The sequence below is a fragment of the Capra hircus genome, chromosome 2 (genome assembly GCF_001704415.2).
Source record: "Capra hircus breed San Clemente chromosome 2, ASM170441v1, whole genome shotgun sequence".
Lineage (NCBI taxonomy): Eukaryota > Metazoa > Chordata > Mammalia > Artiodactyla > Bovidae > Capra > Capra hircus.
The window spans coordinates 56,526,829-56,547,069 of record NC_030809.1 but is presented as its reverse complement, the minus strand read 5'-3'; the positions used below and the strand labels follow the sequence as shown (position 1 = coordinate 56,547,069).

The following is a 20,241-nucleotide window of genomic DNA, read 5'->3' as shown; positions in this document are numbered from 1 at the left end:
AATTCTTATCCACTATGTTATTTTACTAATGAGAAATTATATTTGAAATATTCTATAAAACAGATGTGCATAACAGTTGTTAATCATAAACATTTAAGTTAAAATGGAAAGTAAAATTATTTTTACCAGTTTAGGATGAGAAAACTGAACAAAGAAAGCATGAGAAAGATGTCACTTGTTGAAAATCATAAAACACTTACTCTTCATTCTACTTTATATGACTTCTGATTTTCTAGTTAGATTCATGACATCCATATTAAAATAACTCCCAAGAAAAAATTACAGATTGGAATGCTCCTCATGCAGCTAGACACTCTTCTGAGTGATATTGCCTTGACTGGCCACAGTAATTCACCAATGAAGGCTGTTAGCACAGCTTTACCAGCACCTTCTCATAGAGTGAAAAAAAAAAAAAAATCCAAGTTTCACTGACGGTACAGTTTTTGTATAAAACCTCCTTTTAAAAATGCTGATTAATTTTGAATAGGTAAATAGTAGTAAGGTTAATAATTTTTATTTGTTTGACAGCCCTTATATTTTCTCATGCAACAGTTCTTGAAAGAAGGAGGATGTAGATTTTACTTGATACAGAATAGCCATTTAAGATCAGGAATTATCAAGTTTTTTCTTCTAAGAAATATCTGTCTTATATATTACTTGTAACTCTCATGTACAAGTTGAATTACTGTTTGATGCATATTAAATACTAAGTCAGTGACAAAACTCAATATTAGGTAACATTGAAACTATCATAAAATTTATTGGTTTATTGAGGTAAATATTATCTTAGATGTCAGTTATTTCTATATGTATAGCTTAATAATGGAAATTAGGATTATAACTTTTTCATGTTGTAATTAAAGCATGTGTTTATCACTGAAAATAACCTATTTTATTTTAAATCAGTGTTTAATTTTATGTCGATCAAGTGAGTATATATTCTGGATTTTTGTCGATAGTTAAACTGTGATATCTGGCTTTTAATCATAATTTGCTTTTTCATTTAGAACATCTGAATTCAGATACTGAGATAAAAACTTATCATTTACCATGGACTGAAAAATTGAGAGTGTCTATTTTCCAGCTCTCCTTTTATAGTTAGTGCATGTATTTACTTGCAGGTTACACAGAGTTTTCTTATCTGTAAAATGTCCTTAAAGGGTTCATCTTTTGAGGGTTAAACAGGATAAATAGTACTTGAAGCTTAGTACTTTTTAGTCTGTTATGGGCTTAGTCTTAGTTGGTATAACGGCTTGATGCTCAAGTCTACAGTGTCTTCCTTTATCGATTAAGTGTTCTATTTTTGAGCTTCTGAGACTCACTTAAGATGAGCTTAGAGTATATGGTTGCTATTAACCTATTTATAAAACTCTTCTTTAGGGTTATATTAATAAATTGATTTTCTAGCTTAAACTCTTTTAAAACAAAGCAGAATATTGATTCAAATTATTAGATTTCATGCTTTGCCATCCACATGGTTTACCATATCATTTAAATAGTTTTTAACAGTGAAACATTTTTATTCTACAGTGTGTTACACATCTTAACAGTGCATAGAATAATGTAAATATTTTTGGTGATTCAAGTAATATAAAATTATTATACTGTTATACATATTTTTTAAAGTTAAACATTATTTTTGCAAGCATTTAAATAAGTATTTTATGTTAGAGACAAATCTGACTAAACAAAGTTTTTAGCTTAGAAATGTAACATTTTCATAATTAATTTATAGAAAATATGTTAAAATACGGAATGTTTAGTTTTTTGTAAAGTTTTTTCTTACGGGACATAGGTCTGAGGTTATTTCATGGAAAAAATAAAAAGGATCTCAGCTATATATTAAAGTCTGATTTTTGTTAACCAGATGTCATGCTGAATGTTTATCATATCTGGTAGGTGAAAAAGTCTTGTTTTCAGATGGTCTTAGTGCTTAACCTGGTGGAATGCTCTGTTGTTTTAGTCTTTGATGCAGTTTTTAGGCTATCTAATTTATTTCTTTAATTTGTTCAACAGCTTACAAGCAGCTACATGAAAGGGTGCTTGGAGGAAAGAAAATAATGTACAAAGAGTATAATTTCTAGAATTTGTTTAAAATGTTGAATTTCTTTATTGTTTGAGTATTTTCCTAATATTGTTATTATTAGCAAGTACTAATTTTTTCTTATATTCCACAGATGTGTTCAAAGCAACATTGTTTTGTTGACACAAGCCTTTAGAAGAAAATTTGTCATTCCTGACTTTATGTCTTTTACTTCACATATCGATGAATTATATGAGAGTGCTAAAAAGCAGTCTGGAGGAAAGGTAATGTTTTTGACGTGAATATTTTCCTAAACCAATAATTGAATAAATTTAGCTAAACTTGAGGTGTAGAGACTAAAATTACGTGGTTTTGTGTTTTGCTAAGTAAGAAATTTAAGTGAAGCCACTGGATTAAGTTCTTTTAGAGTAACAGAAGTAAACAGAAGTTTAAATTGCTCAGTTTGTCTGACTCTTAGCAATCCAATGGACTGTAGCCCGCCAGGCTCCTCTGTCCATGGGATTCTCAGGCAAGAATACTGGAGTGGGTAGCCATTTCCTTCTCCAGGGGATCTTCTGACTCAGGGATTGAACCAAGTCTCCTGAATTGCAGGCAGATTCTTTACTGTCTGAACCACCAGGGAAGCTTAGTGCTTTTGTATTTTTTTTTAAGTGCTTTTAAAATATTTCAAATATTATGGTTGTTATTTTCATTAAAAAGAAATCTTTTTGATTTTCAAACAATTAAGGTGACCTTTATATTTTTAATTAATTAAAAAATAACTTCCTGGGAATTTCTGTAGGTATGATATCCTCAAATGTTAAATAAAATGTTTACAGTTTTTAAAATCCTCTACATAATATAAGGGCTATTGTATTTATTCTCAATATTGAAAGTTTTTAGATTATGAAACCCTATTATCATGACCCTGATTAAATAAATTTTGTTTTTTTCCCCTTTAAAAACAAAATTAATTCGTAGTTCCTCTTAGACTATGTTTTTTCTAGAAAGAGAGAATGCAATAGAAAACAGATGGTGAGAGACTCTGAGAGGTCACTTAGATCTCACTTGTAATCCTCAAGTCTGTTATGCCCTTAGTTTTTATGAATATCGTTATAAAAGATACACTACAAAGCCACTGAGTACTATAAAATGTTCATCAGTGGAAGCTAAATTAAGATAAATTTTTTTGATAGAAAAGAATATTTTATATTTTATCTGTTGATTTATTTCTACTGTTTTGGATAGGTTGCAGATTATATTCCTCAACTAGCCAAGTTCAGCCCTGATTTGTGGGGTGTATCCGTTTGTACAGTAGATGGACAGAGGTAAGTTTATTTCAGATTCGTCAAAACCAGCTCTAAAACTTAAATTTGCTCACTACATAACAATGAGCATGAAGTAGAGAGGAGTATCTTCTCTAATAGTAATTAGCCTCTTGAGATGACATGAATTCAAGAAGGCAGAGAAGTTTAAATTTTAGTTTAATTTTAAAAACTCAATTGAAATAATACTTTTTACTACATTTTATGAGGCATTTCAGCTACATTATTCACAGTTGCAGTCTTTTTATTTGAATGTTTATTGTTTAAGGAACTACAGTTACAGATTTGCTTAGGAAAAATAGATTTGGCAAAATATGAAATTACTCACTAATGAACTGACCACTAGTAGAATTAGTTCACCTTTCTTCACTTAACATTGGTTACGCATACTGTCATCATTTTTGTTCCTCTTGCTGCTTATATGATTAGCATGGTAGTTAAGACAATATAATGTAATGTATAGTCTTTTGCCCATCAGTCATTTGCAAAAGATACAGGATTTCATGAAGCCTATGAAATTTGATTTTCAGGATATAATCACACTGCAGGTATAACCACTGACATCTAAGGATCCAGCAGAATTTTAAAAAGGATAAAAATATGAGGGCACCTCAGAGAGAATAATTTGATTTTAAAAGTCAGTCAAGAGAGGCCCTTGGAAAAATGAACAAAGTTCTGAAATATTTTTTAAAGAATGACCTTTCTATTATGCTGTAAGTCAGACATAAAGATTTATTATGTTGCAGTTTGGTCTTGTCAGTCAGAAAAATTAGGCCAAAAAAAGAAAATCATATTTTTTACTCATTTAAAGACTTCAGCTCAGAAGTAAAATCATTCTGGTTTTTTGTTTGCTGTTTACTAAGGTAATTATTTCTTTTTACATTAAAATATAACTTACATAAAATGAGATAAACAACTCCTTGGTGTATACAGCTTGGTAAATTTATGTTAGATAATTTTATCCTAAATTTTGTTAAAACTACAAATCATAATATCCCAATTAAAGCTTTTATATGTCTCAAGTGCCTTCATTCTAATAATACTTTTATCAGAATATATTAGGAAATAAATACTTTTATTTTTTTACTACTTAATCTTTCTCAAGTATTTACAGTTTTTTTAAAAAATGTGATTTAGTTCATTCATACTTAATGATAAGGAATCCGAGGCCCAGAATTTGTATAAAACTGGCAGAGGTGAAACTAGCACCTAGGTCTCTAAACTTCTAGTCCATTATTCTCTCTGTTATGACATACTTTTATCCTCATCTGGGCCTGTGAAATGAATTAAACACTCATGTGTTGTATTAAATATTGGGTGCCGTGAACAGACGAATTCATGAGAAGACATGGCTTATCCTATGGAATAAATTCCAGTAGGGAGTGGTATTCCTGTTTTCTTGTATTTGGAGGAAATGGTTTATCATGTAGTAGAAATTTTTATTTTGGAGGAAATTATTATTAGCTACTTCTCATACATGTCCTTTTTCTTCTTAAACATGTTTTGTACATATAGGTGATTCTTTTAGTTTAGCCTTCTTATCCAGAGAAATTTTGAGACAAGGCTTTGGACTAGATCATAGGTATTTTTAAATCCAAAGGTAGTAAGAGAAGCTTTTGTCAGGTAATAGAATGATTGCCAAGTTGAAGTTACAGGCTGAATTACAAGTTATTCATAAATTTGATAAGAAAAATATACTCTTTTACTTAGAAATGAGGTGTCCCTCTGATGTCTCCATTAACTTCTGATTGTCGAGGGGTAGTTATTATAGTGCCCAGTTTCACTATGAATACATTTCCACTAGAATGAATGTGTGCCTGTATTGTGTTGGCTCATTGATTGGGACACCTGGGATACTTGAGCAAATTAAACAGAGATTGCTGCTCTTGGGGTCAGTCACAATTTTTTCATTTTCAAAACAGTTCTATACTTCATCTGCATCTTAGCAGTTTGGTAACATAAAAAGCTTTCTTTTTGTTCTGTTGTTTATCTCCATGGTGAAATGATTGCCTTTGGTGCCAACTCTATCAAGTTTGTAAAACTGGATGCTATTTGTTTTACTGGGGCTAGAAATTACCAATAGATATGGTTCACAAGAAGAGGCATTTTTAGAGAGGGGCTCAGAGAACGATATTGAATAAACTGAGCCCCATTTAAAAACTAACCAGTTTCAGTTCAGTTTAGTCACTTAGTTGTGTCTGACTCTTTGTGACCCCATGAATTGCAGCATGCCAGGCCTCCCTGTCCATCACCAACTCCCGGAGTTCACCCCAACTCATGTCCATCAAGTCGGTGATGCCATCCAGCCATCTCATCCTCTGTCATCCCCTTCTCCTCCTGCCCCCAATCCCTCCCAGCATCGGAGTCTTTTCCAGTGAGTCAACTCTTTGCATGAGGTGGCCAAAGTATTGGAGTTTCAGCTTTAGCATGAGTCCTTCCAAAGAACACCTAGGACTGATCTCCTTTAGGATGGGCTGGTTGGATCTCCTTGCAGTGCAAGGGACTCTCAAGAGTCTTCTCCAACACCACAGTTGAAAAGCATCAATTCTTTGGCACTCAGCTTTTGTTGCAGTCCAACTCTCACATCCATACATGACCACTGGAATAACCATAGCCTTGACTAGATGGACCTTTGTTGGCAAAATGTCTCGCTTTTGAATATGCTGTCTAGGTTGGTCAGAACTTTCCTTCTAAGGAGTAAGCGTCTTTTAATTTCATGGCTGCAATCACCATCTGCAGTGATTTTGGAGCCCCTCCTCCCAAAAAAGTCTGACACTATTTCCACTGTTTGCCCATCTATTTTCTATGAAGTGATGGGACCAGATGCTATGATCTCAGTTTCCTGAATGTTGAGCTTTAAGTCAACTTTTTCATTCTCCTCTTTAACTTTCCTCAAGAGGCTTTTTAGTTCCTCTTCACTTTCTGCCATAAGGGTGGTGTCATCTGCGTATCTGAGGTTATTGATATTTCTCCCGGCAATCTTGATTCTAGCTTGTGCTTCTTCCAGCCCAGCGTTTCTCATGATGTACTCTGCACAGAAGTTAAATAAGCAGGGTGACAATATACAGCCTTGACGTCCTCCTTTTCCTATTTGGAACCAGTCTGTTGTTCCATGTCCAGTTCTAGCTGTTGCTTCCTGACCTGCGTATAGGTTTCTCAAGAGGCAGGTTGCGTGGTCTGTTATTCCCATGTCTTTCAGAGTTTTCCACAGTTTATTGTGATCCATAAAGTCAAAGGCTTTGGCATAGCCAATAAGGCAGAAATAGATGTTTTTCTGGAACTCTATTGCTTTTTTGATGATCCAGTGGATGTTGGCAATTTGATCCCTGGTTCTTCTGCCTTTTCTAAAGCCAGCTTGAACATCTGGAAGTTCACGGTTCACGTATTGCTGAAGCCTGGCTTGGAGAATTCTGAGCATTACTTTACTAGTGTGTGAGATGAGTGCAATTGTGCAGTAATTTGAGAATTCTTTGGCATTGCCTTTCTTTGGGATTGGAATGAAAACTGACCTTTTCCAGTCCTGTGGCCACTGCTGAGTTTTCCAAATTTGCTGGCATAATGAGTGCAGCACTTTCACAGCATCATCTTTCAGGATTTGAAATAGCTCCACTGGAATTCCATCACTTCCACTAGCTTTGTTCATAGTGATGCTTTCTAAGGCCCACTTGACTTCACATTCCAGGATGTTTGGCTCTAGGTGAGTGATCACACCATCGTGATTATCTGGGTCATGAAGATCTTTTTTGTACAGTTCTTCTGTGTATTCTTGCCACCTCTTCTTAATCTCTTCTGCTTCTGTTAGGTCCATACCATTTCTGTCCTTTATCGAGCCCATCTTTGCATGAAATGTTTCCTTGGTATCTGTAGTTTTCTTGAAGAGATCTCTAGTCTTTCCCATTCTGTTGTTTTCCTCTATTTCTTTGCATTGGTCGCTGAGGAAGGCTTTCTTATCTCTTCTTGCTATTCTTTGAAACTCTGCATTCAGATGCTTGTATCTTTCCTTTTCTCCTTTGCTTTTCGGTTCTCTTCTTTTCACAGCTATTTGTAAGGCCTCCCCAGACAGCCGTTTTGCTTTTTTGCATTTCTTTTCCATGGGGATGGTCTTGATCCCTGTCTCCTGTACAGTGTCACGAACCTCCATCCGTAGTTCATCAGGCACTCATATCTTATCAGATCTAGTCCCTTAAATCTATTTCTCACTTCTGCTATGTGTCATAAGGGATTTGATTTAGGTCATACCTAAATCGTCTAGTGGTTTTCCCTACTTTTTTCAATTTAAGTCTGAATTTGTCAATAAGGAGTTCATGATCTGAGCCATAGTCAGATCCCGGTCTTGTTTTTGCGGACTGTATAGAGCTTCTCCATCTTTGGCTGCAAAGACATTTAGCCTTGATTAAAGCTATGAGTAAAAAGAGTGGTGACTAATTTCTAAAAGCACTAGTTCAATTTTTATGTTAGAATCTAGATAGAAGTAAGGGGATCATACCCTCTTGTCCTCAGAGTTCCTCAGAGGCAGTTTTTCACATTACTTATTATATAATAATTTTGAGCCATTCTCTTACTTGAGTACTTGTAAATGTTTGCATTTTTTAAATAAACATATTTATTCTTAATTATTCTTTAATGTTCAAGTAAACTTATAGTTGAATTATGGGAAAGCTGTTGTAAATTAGAATTAACATGTAAATAACACCTGTAGTTATAATTACATTTTTTCCCAATGATGTAAATTATTTTATAAATCTACTTTTTAATAGGCATTCTGTTGGAGATACCAAAGTTCCATTTTGTCTTCAGTCCTGTGTAAAACCTTTGAAATATGCCATTGCTGTTAATGACCTTGGAACAGAATATGTGCATCGATATGTTGGGAAAGAGCCAAGTGGATTAAGGTTCAACAAACTGTTTTTAAATGAAGATGGTAAGAATTATATAAAAGTTACTTGGAAAAAGAAATATCTCAATTTCCTGTGTAAATCTAAGTAGGTTTTTTTTTTTTTTTTTGGAAGAAAAAAAGTTGAAACATTCGTGCTTTTTCATTTGTCATGAAAATAGTTTGAAACCCATAGAGATAGTTTAATCACTTACTTTAAAAAATAGTTTTATTTAAGCATTTTTATACCACTGGAGGTTGAGGTAGAGCGTTCTAGGGCAGAAAATAAGACTTTCACTATATAGTTACCCATAGGGGAATATCTTATAAAATCTCAGTGTCTGGAATTTGTTGGTTAGCATTGAAACTAAATGATACTGGTTATAAAAAATATCATTCTTGGTTATCAATATCAATGTTATCAATATTAGTTATCATTGAAGCTAAATGATGGGTACATGCACACTTGTATTCTTTTCTTTCTACTTTTGTATATTATATATGTTTGAAAACTTCCATAATAAAAAGTTTTTATGGTGGCCCTTGTAGAGATGATGTTTTTGCTTTTGCTCTTCCATAACATTTAGTATGTGAAAGAAATATCTTGTTTTAAATAGTTGGATACTAACAAGTCTAAATTGTTTACAGGAATCCAAAAAAAAGATGACAAAGGTAGATAGTACTTTGATCTGATAGAGATTTTAAATCTAAATACCAACATATAGATTGGTTTCTATTTTTTAGTCCTTTGGGTATATGCTAGGTTCCGCATGTGCTGAGTTAAAATAGAATTGAAGACAAAAGTAAAGGAATTCAGTGATTGCGACCACTCTTGTAGTTTTTCTTTATGCTGGATAAAAAATGAGCATATGCCTTATACTCACTGTTTTATTAAATTTTTTAAGTGAAGCTACAACTGCTATTTTTTTATGCTTCTTTTTCTGTTTGTTTTGAGGGCAGTTGTATTTTCTTTCTTATTTTACCATAATCTTTTTATTCTGTGGCTTCCCTTGTGGCTCAGCTGGTAAAGAATCCACCTGCAATTTTGGAGACCTGGGTTCGATCCCTGGGTTCGGAAGATCACCTGGAGAAGTTTCAGAAGTTTACCCACTCCAGTATTCTGGCCTAGAGAATCCCATGGACTGTATAGTCCATGGGGTCGCAAAGAATTGAACACAACTGAGCTATTTTCCGGAGAAGGCAATGGCACCCCACTCTAATACTCTTGCCTAGAAAATCCCATGGATGGAGGAACCTGGTAGGCTGCAGTCCATGGGATCGCGAAGAGTCAGACAGGACTGAGCAACTTCACTTTCACTTTTCACTTCCATGCATTGGAGAAGGAACTGACAACCCACTCCAGTGTTCCTGCCTGGAGAATCCCAGGGATGGGAGAGCCTGGTAGGCTATGGGGTCACACAGAGTTGGACACGACTGAAGCGACTTAGCAGCAGCAGCAGCAGCAGCAGCAGAGCTATTTTCACTTTCACTTTCAACCTTCTAGAGCCCTAGAGACTGAACCTGATAATGTCAAAAATGAAAGGACAGATACTTGAATATATACAAATACATGTATAAACTAATTTAGCACAGCCTGATTTCTGTATTTTGCTTTCTGTCTGCATGTGGTTTCCCTTTCAGATGGATGTAATACTGGAGATATTTTGGTTTTTGGCTTCCCTTTGGCTGTGTACTGTTTTTCTGGGACAATAATCATTCTCATTTGGTGTGATCTCAAAGAAAGCAGACTTCTCTTAGCATAATTTGAAATAGGTGAAATCCTGATTGTACTACTTAGACAGTATTCCTGTACTAAGTTTTATTTTAACTTTTGTAACTTGCCATTCAGTTCAGTTCAGTTGCTCAGTTGTGTCCAACTCTTTGTGACCCCATGAATCGCAGCATGCCAGGCCTCCCTGTCCATCACCAACTCCTGGAGTTCACTCAGACTCACATCCATCGAATCGGTGATCCCATCCAGCCATCTCGTCCTCTGTCATCCCCTTTTCCTCCTACCCCGAATCCCTCCCAGCATCAGAGTCTTTTCCAATGAGTCAAGCCCTTGCCAAAGTATTGGAGGTTCAGCTTCAGCATCAATTGTTCCAGTGAATACCCAGGACTGATCTCTTTTAGGATGGACTGGTTGGATCTCCTTGCAGTCCAAGGGACTCTTAAGAGTCTTCTCCAACACCACAGTTCAAAAACATCAATTTTTCAGCGCTCAGCTTTCTTCACAGTCCAACTCTCACATCCATACATGACTACTGGAAAACTTGTCATTATCATAATCCAAAATGTTAAAGCAGAGCTAGCTACTAAATCATGTTATTGATCTTATACTGAGGAGAATAATGTACTGTTAAGTTACCCAATTTTTTGTCATTATTGTTTTTTAATTAAACATTTTCAACAGTTTTATTGAAATAGAATTCACCTACCACATAATTTACTCATTCAAAATGTACTATTTAATGACTTTTAGTATATTCATAGAGTTGTATAGTCATGACAGCAACCAATCGTGGGATGCTTATCACCCCAAATGATACCCTGTGCCCATTAGTAGTCAATGTCTATTTCTCTTCTGTGCCTCGAAACTAGTAATCTACTTGCTGTCTCTGTGGGTTTGCCTATTCTGTACGTTCTACGTACATGGAATCCTTATATTTGGTCTTTTATGACTGGCATATTTTACTTTTTTTAGCATATGTTTTTAAGGTGCTTTCATGTTGGGCATATGTCAGTACTTCATTTTTAATTGCTGAATAATATTCCATTGTATGGATAATAACACATTTTGTTTACCCATTCATCATTTGGCAGGATGTTTGAGTTGTGGGTTATTTTTCAGGTTTTTTAACTATTACCAGTAATACTGCTGAGAATATTTGTGTACACATAAGTTTTTGTTTTTCTTGGTTATATAGTGAGACTGGAATTCCTGGGTTATACAGAAGTCTTCAACAGTTGAGAATTTCCTTGTTTAGCTCTAGACTTATCTCACAGGAGATAACTTGCTTAAAATTCAAGGAGACAAATAATGTAGCAATAACTTATGAACTCTGCTAGGTTTGTTAAATTAGATAGGATCTTGTTCCCAAAGAAGTAAGTTACTACCGCAAACAGATAGATTGGAATTATGCTTTCAAATAAATGTTTCTAGTGCCCCTGTTTGGCATTTGTGCTGTACTGTAAATGACAATATAATCAGCTGAGACTTTGAAATTCTCTTTGTTGGAAGAATTAGGAGAGGTAGGATTTTGGGTGAAGTTAAATTTTAAGTAATTTTTTAATTATACAAAATACTTCCTTATTGTCAGGAAATATAGAAAGCAGGGACAATACAACTTAAATACCCTGTAATCTTTTTATCCTATATGTATTACTTGTTTGTGTTTTCTTTTTCTGCATGTGTATGTGGAGAAGAAAATGGTAGCCCACTCCAGTATTCTTACCTGGAGGATCCCCATGGACAGAGGAGACTAGTGGGCTGCAGTTCATGGGGTCGCAGAGTTGGGACATGACTGACTGACTGAGCATATACATATATATACACATAAATAAGAAAGTAAAATACTTTCTGAAAGGAAAATTGGGTCCACACTAGATAGGCTTTTTCCAAGGTGATTTTTAATAGTAATACTATTTGATTGCTTAGTGATGTGCCAGAACACTTCATGTGTTTTAACTCATTCAAGTACTATGATTTGCTGAGATATTGGTGCTGTTTAGAGATGGGAGAATTGAGGCACAGTGAAATTCAGTTACTTGCCCAGGATCAAATAGGTAGTAAATGGCATAGTTAGGAAATTTGAATGTGCCCTTATACCACTATTCACTGTCTTTCTGTATCTGAATCTTTGTTTGCCTGTATAATTATAGTAGCTTCTGAGAAGTGTATTACTGGTTTGATGTGTAAAGACTTAATTGCATTCTTCTACTTTCTACCTCCCACCCCCAAAAAGAATTGTAATAGTGGCTTATATAAAGAAAATAGGTGTATGTTCATGGGAAGTAACTGCATCACAGAAAGTGGTATCAGGTACTTAACATAATTCTGTTGCTTTTATATTTTTCAGATAAACCACACAATCCTATGGTAAATGCTGGAGCAATTGTTGTGACTTCATTAATAAAGGTAAACTGTTGATGTTTTAATCCAGTAATATTTTTAAATACTAAGGCATAAATATGAACCTTATGTAGAACTGTGAAAAGTTTTCTTTTGGTGTTAATCTTACGGTATAAGGTTAGAATTTTTATTTATTTCAAAATAAATGATGTAATTTCAAGGGCAAAACTGAAAACAGATGACTCATTATAAATTCTGACACTTACTCTTGACCTGAAGATCTGGCAGAAATTAAAAAAGAAGTTTCTGTTGAACAGTAGTCACAGTTTTTCTTCTTAAAGTTTTAATATTTTTTTCTTTCTCTTTTTGGCTCTTCTAGAATGAACAGATGTAAACAGAATTAACAGCATGTTACTGTTTGATGTTTGTCATCAGCATATGTAGGGACAAATGTTCTGGTACTTTGTGTTAAAGACAAAGTACATTTACCCTTGAATATTCGCAAGTCCTTGACTTTCATGAACTGTAATCACAATTTTCATTTGAACTTGTTTCATTTGTTTTACTTGAATCGTAAAAAAGATTTATTCCAATTATTAAGTTATTTTATTTTTCCTACTCTTTGGTTTGTTTACACTGTATGTTTTCTTGTTAAGTGTCTAGTTTGCCTTAATAATTGGAAATACTAATGTTGTATTGAAATAAGTATTTGAAAATGGTTCTATTTTGTGATACTGCTTAGGTTTTTAATTTCTAATTATAAGTTTCATTTATATTCAATTATGTTTCATTTGTGTTTGCAACATTTATATACTTTCTTCAGTGAATCTGGGCATATCTATTCCATGGTTGAAGATAACATAGCTGTATGGCTTTGTAGATGCATTTCTGAATATGAGATACCTTGGTTACTCAAGGAGTGTTTGAATATAAGTTATACCCTTGGCCCAATTAATAAAATTTCATTTAGTTTGTATGCTATAAATTCTCTTAACTCTCATGAATTTATTGTTGTTAATCATGAGGGAAAGCCTTTAAAATAGAAGAGTAGTATCTTAAGAATGTATATGTTGTTGTTTTGGAGCAAATGCTTCGTAAGTACTGGCCATTTAATCCTTCTAACTCCAGTGACGTAGATATTATATAGCCAAGTATTATTTTTTAATGTAAGTAATTTTAGGCTATGAAAATTTTCAGTTTGCCCATTATAACCTCTAGTTATTTGTTGCTGTTTAATAGAGTTGTCAGTTTGAGATGAACGAAACTATGTTTATTATAAAAAGTTATGAGTATATGATAGGCATAGTCATGCCTTCAGGTAGCTTCCAGTATAATGTGAGGTATACACCAGTAAATGCACCCTTACAATGAAATACTACAGTGAGAGAAAAGTTGCATTAATAACTATTCAGATTTGAACATGTAACTTAAATTAGAAGTAAGGAAAGTTATGATAATAAAAGGTATGCATTAGTGGTTAATGAGAAAACCACTAGAATGGTTCTAACCCTTTTTTGGGCCTTCCAGAAAAAATGTTCACATACCATGATTTTATATGAACCGTAGGGAGTTCACAGACCCTTTGAAGCTGACCCTGGATCTCAGTTTAAGAACTTTTACACTGGAGAGAGATTAACATAGCACACCAATAGTATTTTCAAGAAAGGACATATGTAAATGATTAATAGCAGTCTTGCTTAACTGCATGCAGTTAAACATCTTTTGTTTAATGATTCATGGGCTTAATACACTACACTGAAATGCTGCATGTGAGAAATGCATGTCTGGTCATACCACATCATTACTTTATAAGTTTCACTTACCATGTTCAATCACATGCCATAAATTATATATTGAGCCACATTAATATAAGTATTGAGAAACAGTTCAAAAAACACACATACACAGCATAAGTGTGGTTGTATGTAACTGTGCATTTAACTGAGTCATCTTGTCTTTACAAATTTGATCAGAAATTTTAAATTTAGGAAAATTTACTGACAGAGTTGGCAATGAAGCTTTGGGGTATGGTTCATATTTAAGGTCACTTTCTTTGAGTTTTTTTGTTTTATTTTTAGATGGTGTTTCACAAGTTTTATTTATTTATTTATTTTTTAATGAAGTTCATCTAAATCTTGGAGGGGTAAGCTTGACATACCTCTATATAAAATTGTCCCAGAATATAATACTTTTCTTGGACTCTTTTTAAAAAAGAAGTCAAAACTTTTATAAACACCTGTCTGTGATCTCGCAGATTATATGATCACATAATATTTATGAATTGGTAGTTGAAGCTCAAGTAATAAAACCATAGCTGAAGGGGTTTTCAAGCTCAGCCCTCTTACTAAATAGGTAAAATGAGGAAATAGACTTGATAGGTTCTAACAGCAGTGGACTTGGCTTAAGCTAAATCTCCTGATTTTCTGTTTGCTGTTCATTCAAATTCACTCTGCCATTTTTAATGTAACTGTTTGCTGTTTTCTTGATGACATCTTCGTCTTTACCTGGCATAGATTGTCTAAAAAGTTGAGAAATATTATTTACCTTATTTCACTTATACAGAAGATACCAGTTTATTGAATTAGAAGTCAGTCTCATTTTTAGTGAGTGTGTATAGTCATTCTTTGGACATTAGTCAATGCTTGTTATCTGTAAGGAACTAGGCCTCTTATCAAGGAGCTTACACTTTGAGTACCTGAAGTGTGGCTCATATACAGTGGCTACTCAATGTGAATTTTGTTTTTTAACTGATGACCTTAAGGTTATTCTTTCTTTCAAAATTCAAGACTTTATTATGGTGCTATTAAAATATTTTCTTCATGTTATCCCCCTGCCCCCAAACACATAAATTAGTAGAGTCTTTAGTAAGACTCTTTATTTCATAATTTTGTAGTATTGATATTTTTTCCTTGTAGGATTGGTGGTGATCCTCAGGAAATGGGGGAAGAGGCAGAGCAGATGTTCAAAAGGATTAGCAGATTGTGGAAAAAAGGAGGATTTGGACAGAAGGAACCTGTTGCATAAATTCTTAACTACTAAACTTGTAGGAAAACTCCAATATTTAAAATTTTAAACAAAGCTATATAGGTAAATACCTTCATAAAAGAAAATGTCATTTTTGTACTTAAAATGCACATAATTTAAAAAACCATGAAGGTGCTAACCTCTTTCTCTCTGTGGTAGCTACTAAACTTACAGGAATACTTTTTGATGCAGTTTGTTATGTTTGATGATAATGATAATGTGGTTGTTTGACTTAAAGGAAACAATAAAAATAAATTTGAAAGCACAGTTGTTCTGGATGAAACAGCAGTATCCTTACATTATTTTTTAATCTCAGTTTCAGTTTGAAAGTTAAGATCTTGTAATAATTTGATGGCTGGGTGGAAAAATTAGGGCAATGTATTAAAATTATCGCACTTCTGCTTTTTTATTTTAAAGGTAAAGAGTAAATTGCATTGTCTTATATGTTTGTACCTCAGTTCTACTGGTAGTTTCTGGTTTTTGTCATTTGAATAACTTGATTTCTCTTTTTTTTTTTTTTTAGTCCAGAGTATTTTTGAGTTTAAAATTTTGGAGGTTTTTTCCTGTCCTTTTTTTTTTTTAATTAATCATGCTCCATAAAAAAAATCAAGGCAAATTTAGTTAGTATGTATGGAATGTTCAGTTTAGTCATGTTGACCATCACTTGTTACACGGGAGGCAGTTTGTGACTCTGGGGTGCAATGGACGATGCCTTGAACTTGGTGACATTAATAAGAAAGGATTGTAATTGACTTATATTTGCTTCATGTTTATATCAATAGATACACTTGGGGTTGGTAATTGGTGTCAATATAATTCACTTTTCTGTTACTTTAGGGTTAATCCGTGGAAGTACTAGATTTAGAACAGTATTTTTTACATGTAATCTATATTAATCCTCCACCTATTATTTAACTTTAAAGCATTTTCTTTGGCTAGATTAAGCTAAATGTTTTATAAAATCATTTTTAGTTACCTCTTTTTGCCTTTTTCTTCTGTGTCTTTTTTCCTTTTCGATTTAATTTTCAATTGGCTTCTATACCTCCATACTTCATGAATGAATCAGTTGATTTACAAAATTGTGATTAATGTGTTGACTTTAAATGAGTAATATTAAATTTATTGGCACATGTCCCTGTTTTTAGTGATATTTCACCTGTATTGTGAAATATAGTACATGATTCAGTTAATGAGTATATTGCAAAAACAGGTTATAAAACTACTCCAGTATATTTATATTATTTCTTTTAATAGCCAGTGTTAAAACTCTTAATCAAATTTTAATGGCCAGTGTTAAAACTTCTTTATTAAATCTTTATTCATAAAAGTTTTCCTCAATGGAATGTAAATTCTTTAACTTGATAGGTACATTTATCAAAAAATTTTCTGATCTCAGGGTCTGATTACTAACCTTTTCAAACCACATGGCTTGCTTTTTCAAAGTCTTGGGGTAAATGGATTAGATGTTTTGGTAAATGTATTTTGTCCAATGTATCTTTTTTATGTTTTCCTACTGTATATAATATAAAGATATTTATCTAATAATGCTTGTATAGTGACTTCACACTGAAATAAACATGTCCTTGGGCATGGCAATATTTTTCCAAGATATAAAGGGGCATTGATACTAAAACTATCAGTTTCCAAGTCTGTTTCCTTTTGTGCCTTTTCTTAAAATTAATCTGTCTTTTGTCCAGTTTTCTCCACATTTTCCAAAAGAAAGGCATATTTTTCAGGTCCCAAATTTTACTGTGGTACACTGCCTCGGATTGTAAAAACTTCTTGGTCACCATCAGAAGAGAACATTTTGAAAGACTGTAGTTATGGTATTGCTGATGTGAATTAGTGTAATCACTATAATGACTGGGAACAAATCTTATATACCAGGTTGTTTCCAGTGTTTGGTTTCAGCAAAAGGGAAGAGGATCTGATCAAGTTGTTAGTTAATAAGAACATTAAGTGTAATTTTTGAAGATATATTTTACTGTGTGACCTTTGTGTGTAATGATATAGATGTGCAAAGGATTGAATGACATTGTTAAAACCTTTCTGATTTCCGTCTACTCATCTGTTGTCAGCAAGATTTCTCAACTTTCACATCTATAAAAATTCAGAATAAGAGAATTAAACTTTTTATTCTAACAAGTAAAATATCCACTGTTATATGAACTAATTAACAATCAGTTACTATTTTAAAAATATTCTAAAGGAACAGTTTTGTAATTATTGTGGGGAATTATTAACAAATAAACATTTTTCCTTATATGAAAAATTTCAGACATAACACAGAATAAACAATAGTATAACCAGCTGCCATCCACCCATTCCTGGCCTTAATTTTCATAACATTTGTTTCTTCACCCCACTGTATCCCACTACTGGAGAAATGATTTTTTTTTTTAAACAGTTTGTTTTGCTTTGGCGGGATGGTACAGGGGTAGGATTTACTCTAGGTTATTTGGTATGTGTATGTGTGTTTTTTTCTAACAACTGTGCAAATAAACTTTATACTGTAAAATTTTCAAAATTAGAATGACATAATGATTACTAGATTCCATATATCCCTGGGGTACATGAAACCTTTACAAGAGATGACAGGGCAAGTACATCTTACCAACTTAAATGCTATTTCTAGGTAAATAATAAAAAGAAACATTAATCAAGTACTTTTATGATTAAATGGGGAAGTTTTGAGTAGAGATTTCTTGAGTCAACACAATCATTTAGATATTTTGCCTGTTTACATAATCTGCCAAAACATTTCAGATAGTTTACCCAAAATGTTATATGATGCTAGACATTGACAAATATCAGTTGCTTCTTAAAAATACCAGTTGTTTCTGAAAAATAGCATAGAAGTAAAACCTAATTGTACATTAGTTTAGTAAGCTGCAAAGTAGATCAAGAACGTGACTGTAGTCAAGAGTTGAGACAGTGTTTGTTTTTTTAAAAATTAAACATGACAGCTAAACAAAGAAAGTACAGTTTAGGTCAGAGAATGATAGTTCAATATAATTTGTTTATTTTACATTGATTAATTGTATAACCAGTAATTATCCATGTGACATCCCAATGCAAATGCTGACAATTTTTTCCAAAAGAGTTGTTTTTTGTGCTTTTTCAAAGGTTGAAAAGGTTTTTGTGGTTTAAATGTTGTTACATATTTTACAGCATTAGGATCTATGGAATATTTTGACAACTGCAACAGTTCAATGAAGTTGGTAATTTCTTCTTTTAATTATTTTTCATTGAACAGCTTTGGAGTTACATTTCTACATTTTGATTTCTGGTGTATTATAAAGAAACAAAACTTATAATATGTCAAAGGACACTTTAGAGGAAATACATAGATAGTGATTACAATATGGCTGTAACTATATTATCCTTAGCTTGTTTAAGCTTTGTTAATTCCTGATTTTGAAGAAATAGTGTGGTGGTCTTTCCAGCTACTGATTTGTATATGTGATTGCACATTCTTTCTCAAATAAGTTGATTTGTTAAGTTTTCAGATTATCAGCCACATCCTAATCCACTTGTACAGTGGAGAATGAACCTGGCTTTATTCAGTTAAATAATACTCTGGTACTTCCCCCCATCCCCTTGTAATAAAAGTTTAAATTGTATTGTTTTGGTTTTTTTGATGGCAAAGTTAAAATTTTCCAGTTTTCAAATTTAGTTGTTAAATTACTTCATTTTAAACTTGTTTTAAAAATTAGAGATGTATTGTTTCTTTTGGGTGCATATCACCAATTAATACGTTTGATTTCAGATCTACAACTTACTGCTTTGTAAACTTCGCCGAGGTAAAATGAAACCATTTGGCTACTTGAACTGATCTACATTACATAGATTTTTCCTATTGACATTTGCAGTAGCAGCTAACTTGTCAGAAGTGATGAAACAATACATCCTCCATTCTCTGAATTGGCATAATGCTAAATACAAATTTAGCTAATTTTTTTAGACTATGAAATAGATTTTTTTAGTTCAAGTTTTGCTATAACAAGTGAGATATTAAAGGTAGAATCTCTCTACGTTAGTAAAGTGTACCCAGAATGTATACATACACTAGCATTGTAAAAGATTAGTTTTGCAACATAACTTATTTTCTAACTCTAATACTGGCTTAAGGTTTAAGAAATACAAGTATTTCTACTTATATTTTAGAAATATAAGTAGGTTGTTCTTAATTGAAAACCATAATATGTATATGCTTAATTCTTTGCTAAGGGTGAAACTTTATTTTAAGTCTTTTTAAAATGTGAAATAATAACATACATTCTAGCAGATTATGGTATTATGAAAGATAAGGGGATTTGAGGAACTTGTATTGAAAATTCTGTAACTTTGGGTTGGGAAGTTATACTTAAAATAAAGCATTCCCTTTGTAATTCAGATCCATTCTCAACATGCAGGTATTAATGTAGGGACATGTTAAAAAAAGTTTATGTAAATATTAAATTACCTTATGAGTATTACCTAGATTTAAAAGTACTAATGCACAGAATATTAATTATAAAGATAGCAGTTTGGAATTTTAATATAATATTCACTTAAAAGCTTAACTGTGATGGAGTCTATATTAACATTTATGTCTCATTTCTTTGCAGCAAGGAGTGAATAATGCTGAAAAATTTGACTATGTAAGTATAATATAGACTCAGTTTTCATGCTACATTCTCTGTTTTGTTTTTTGATTACTAATAGTTTCTCATTTTGGTTTATAGGTAATGCAGTTTTTGAATAAGATGGCTGGTAATGAATATGTTGGATTCAGTAATGCAACGTGAGTCTGGTTTTTGGTTTAGGCTTTTGTGATAGATTAGATCTCATGAAATTTTTAAAATCTAGGCCACAGAATTTATTTTAAATACTCTTTTCTGACTTAATGTATATATACTTCAGTGTGTTCCCTAGTAGCTCA

General features: G+C 32.9%; 1 protein-coding gene across 5 annotated transcripts in view; it reads left to right on the top strand.

The window, feature by feature from the left end:
- Positions 1 to 20,241, top strand: part of GLS (glutaminase) — a 90,145-nt gene that overhangs the window by 20,233 nt on the left and 49,671 nt on the right. For 3 of the 5 annotated variants that reach the window (XM_018061557.1, XM_018061560.1, XM_018061564.1), the window contains exons 4-9: positions 2,178 to 2,307; positions 3,272 to 3,351; positions 8,106 to 8,269; positions 12,301 to 12,359; positions 19,928 to 19,960; positions 20,045 to 20,103. In XM_018061557.1, coding sequence (XP_017917046.1) covers positions 2,178 to 2,307; positions 3,272 to 3,351; positions 8,106 to 8,269; positions 12,301 to 12,359; positions 19,928 to 19,960; positions 20,045 to 20,103 — 525 coding nt within the window. The other 2 variants (XM_018061570.1, XM_018061577.1) reach the window with 2 other exon arrangements.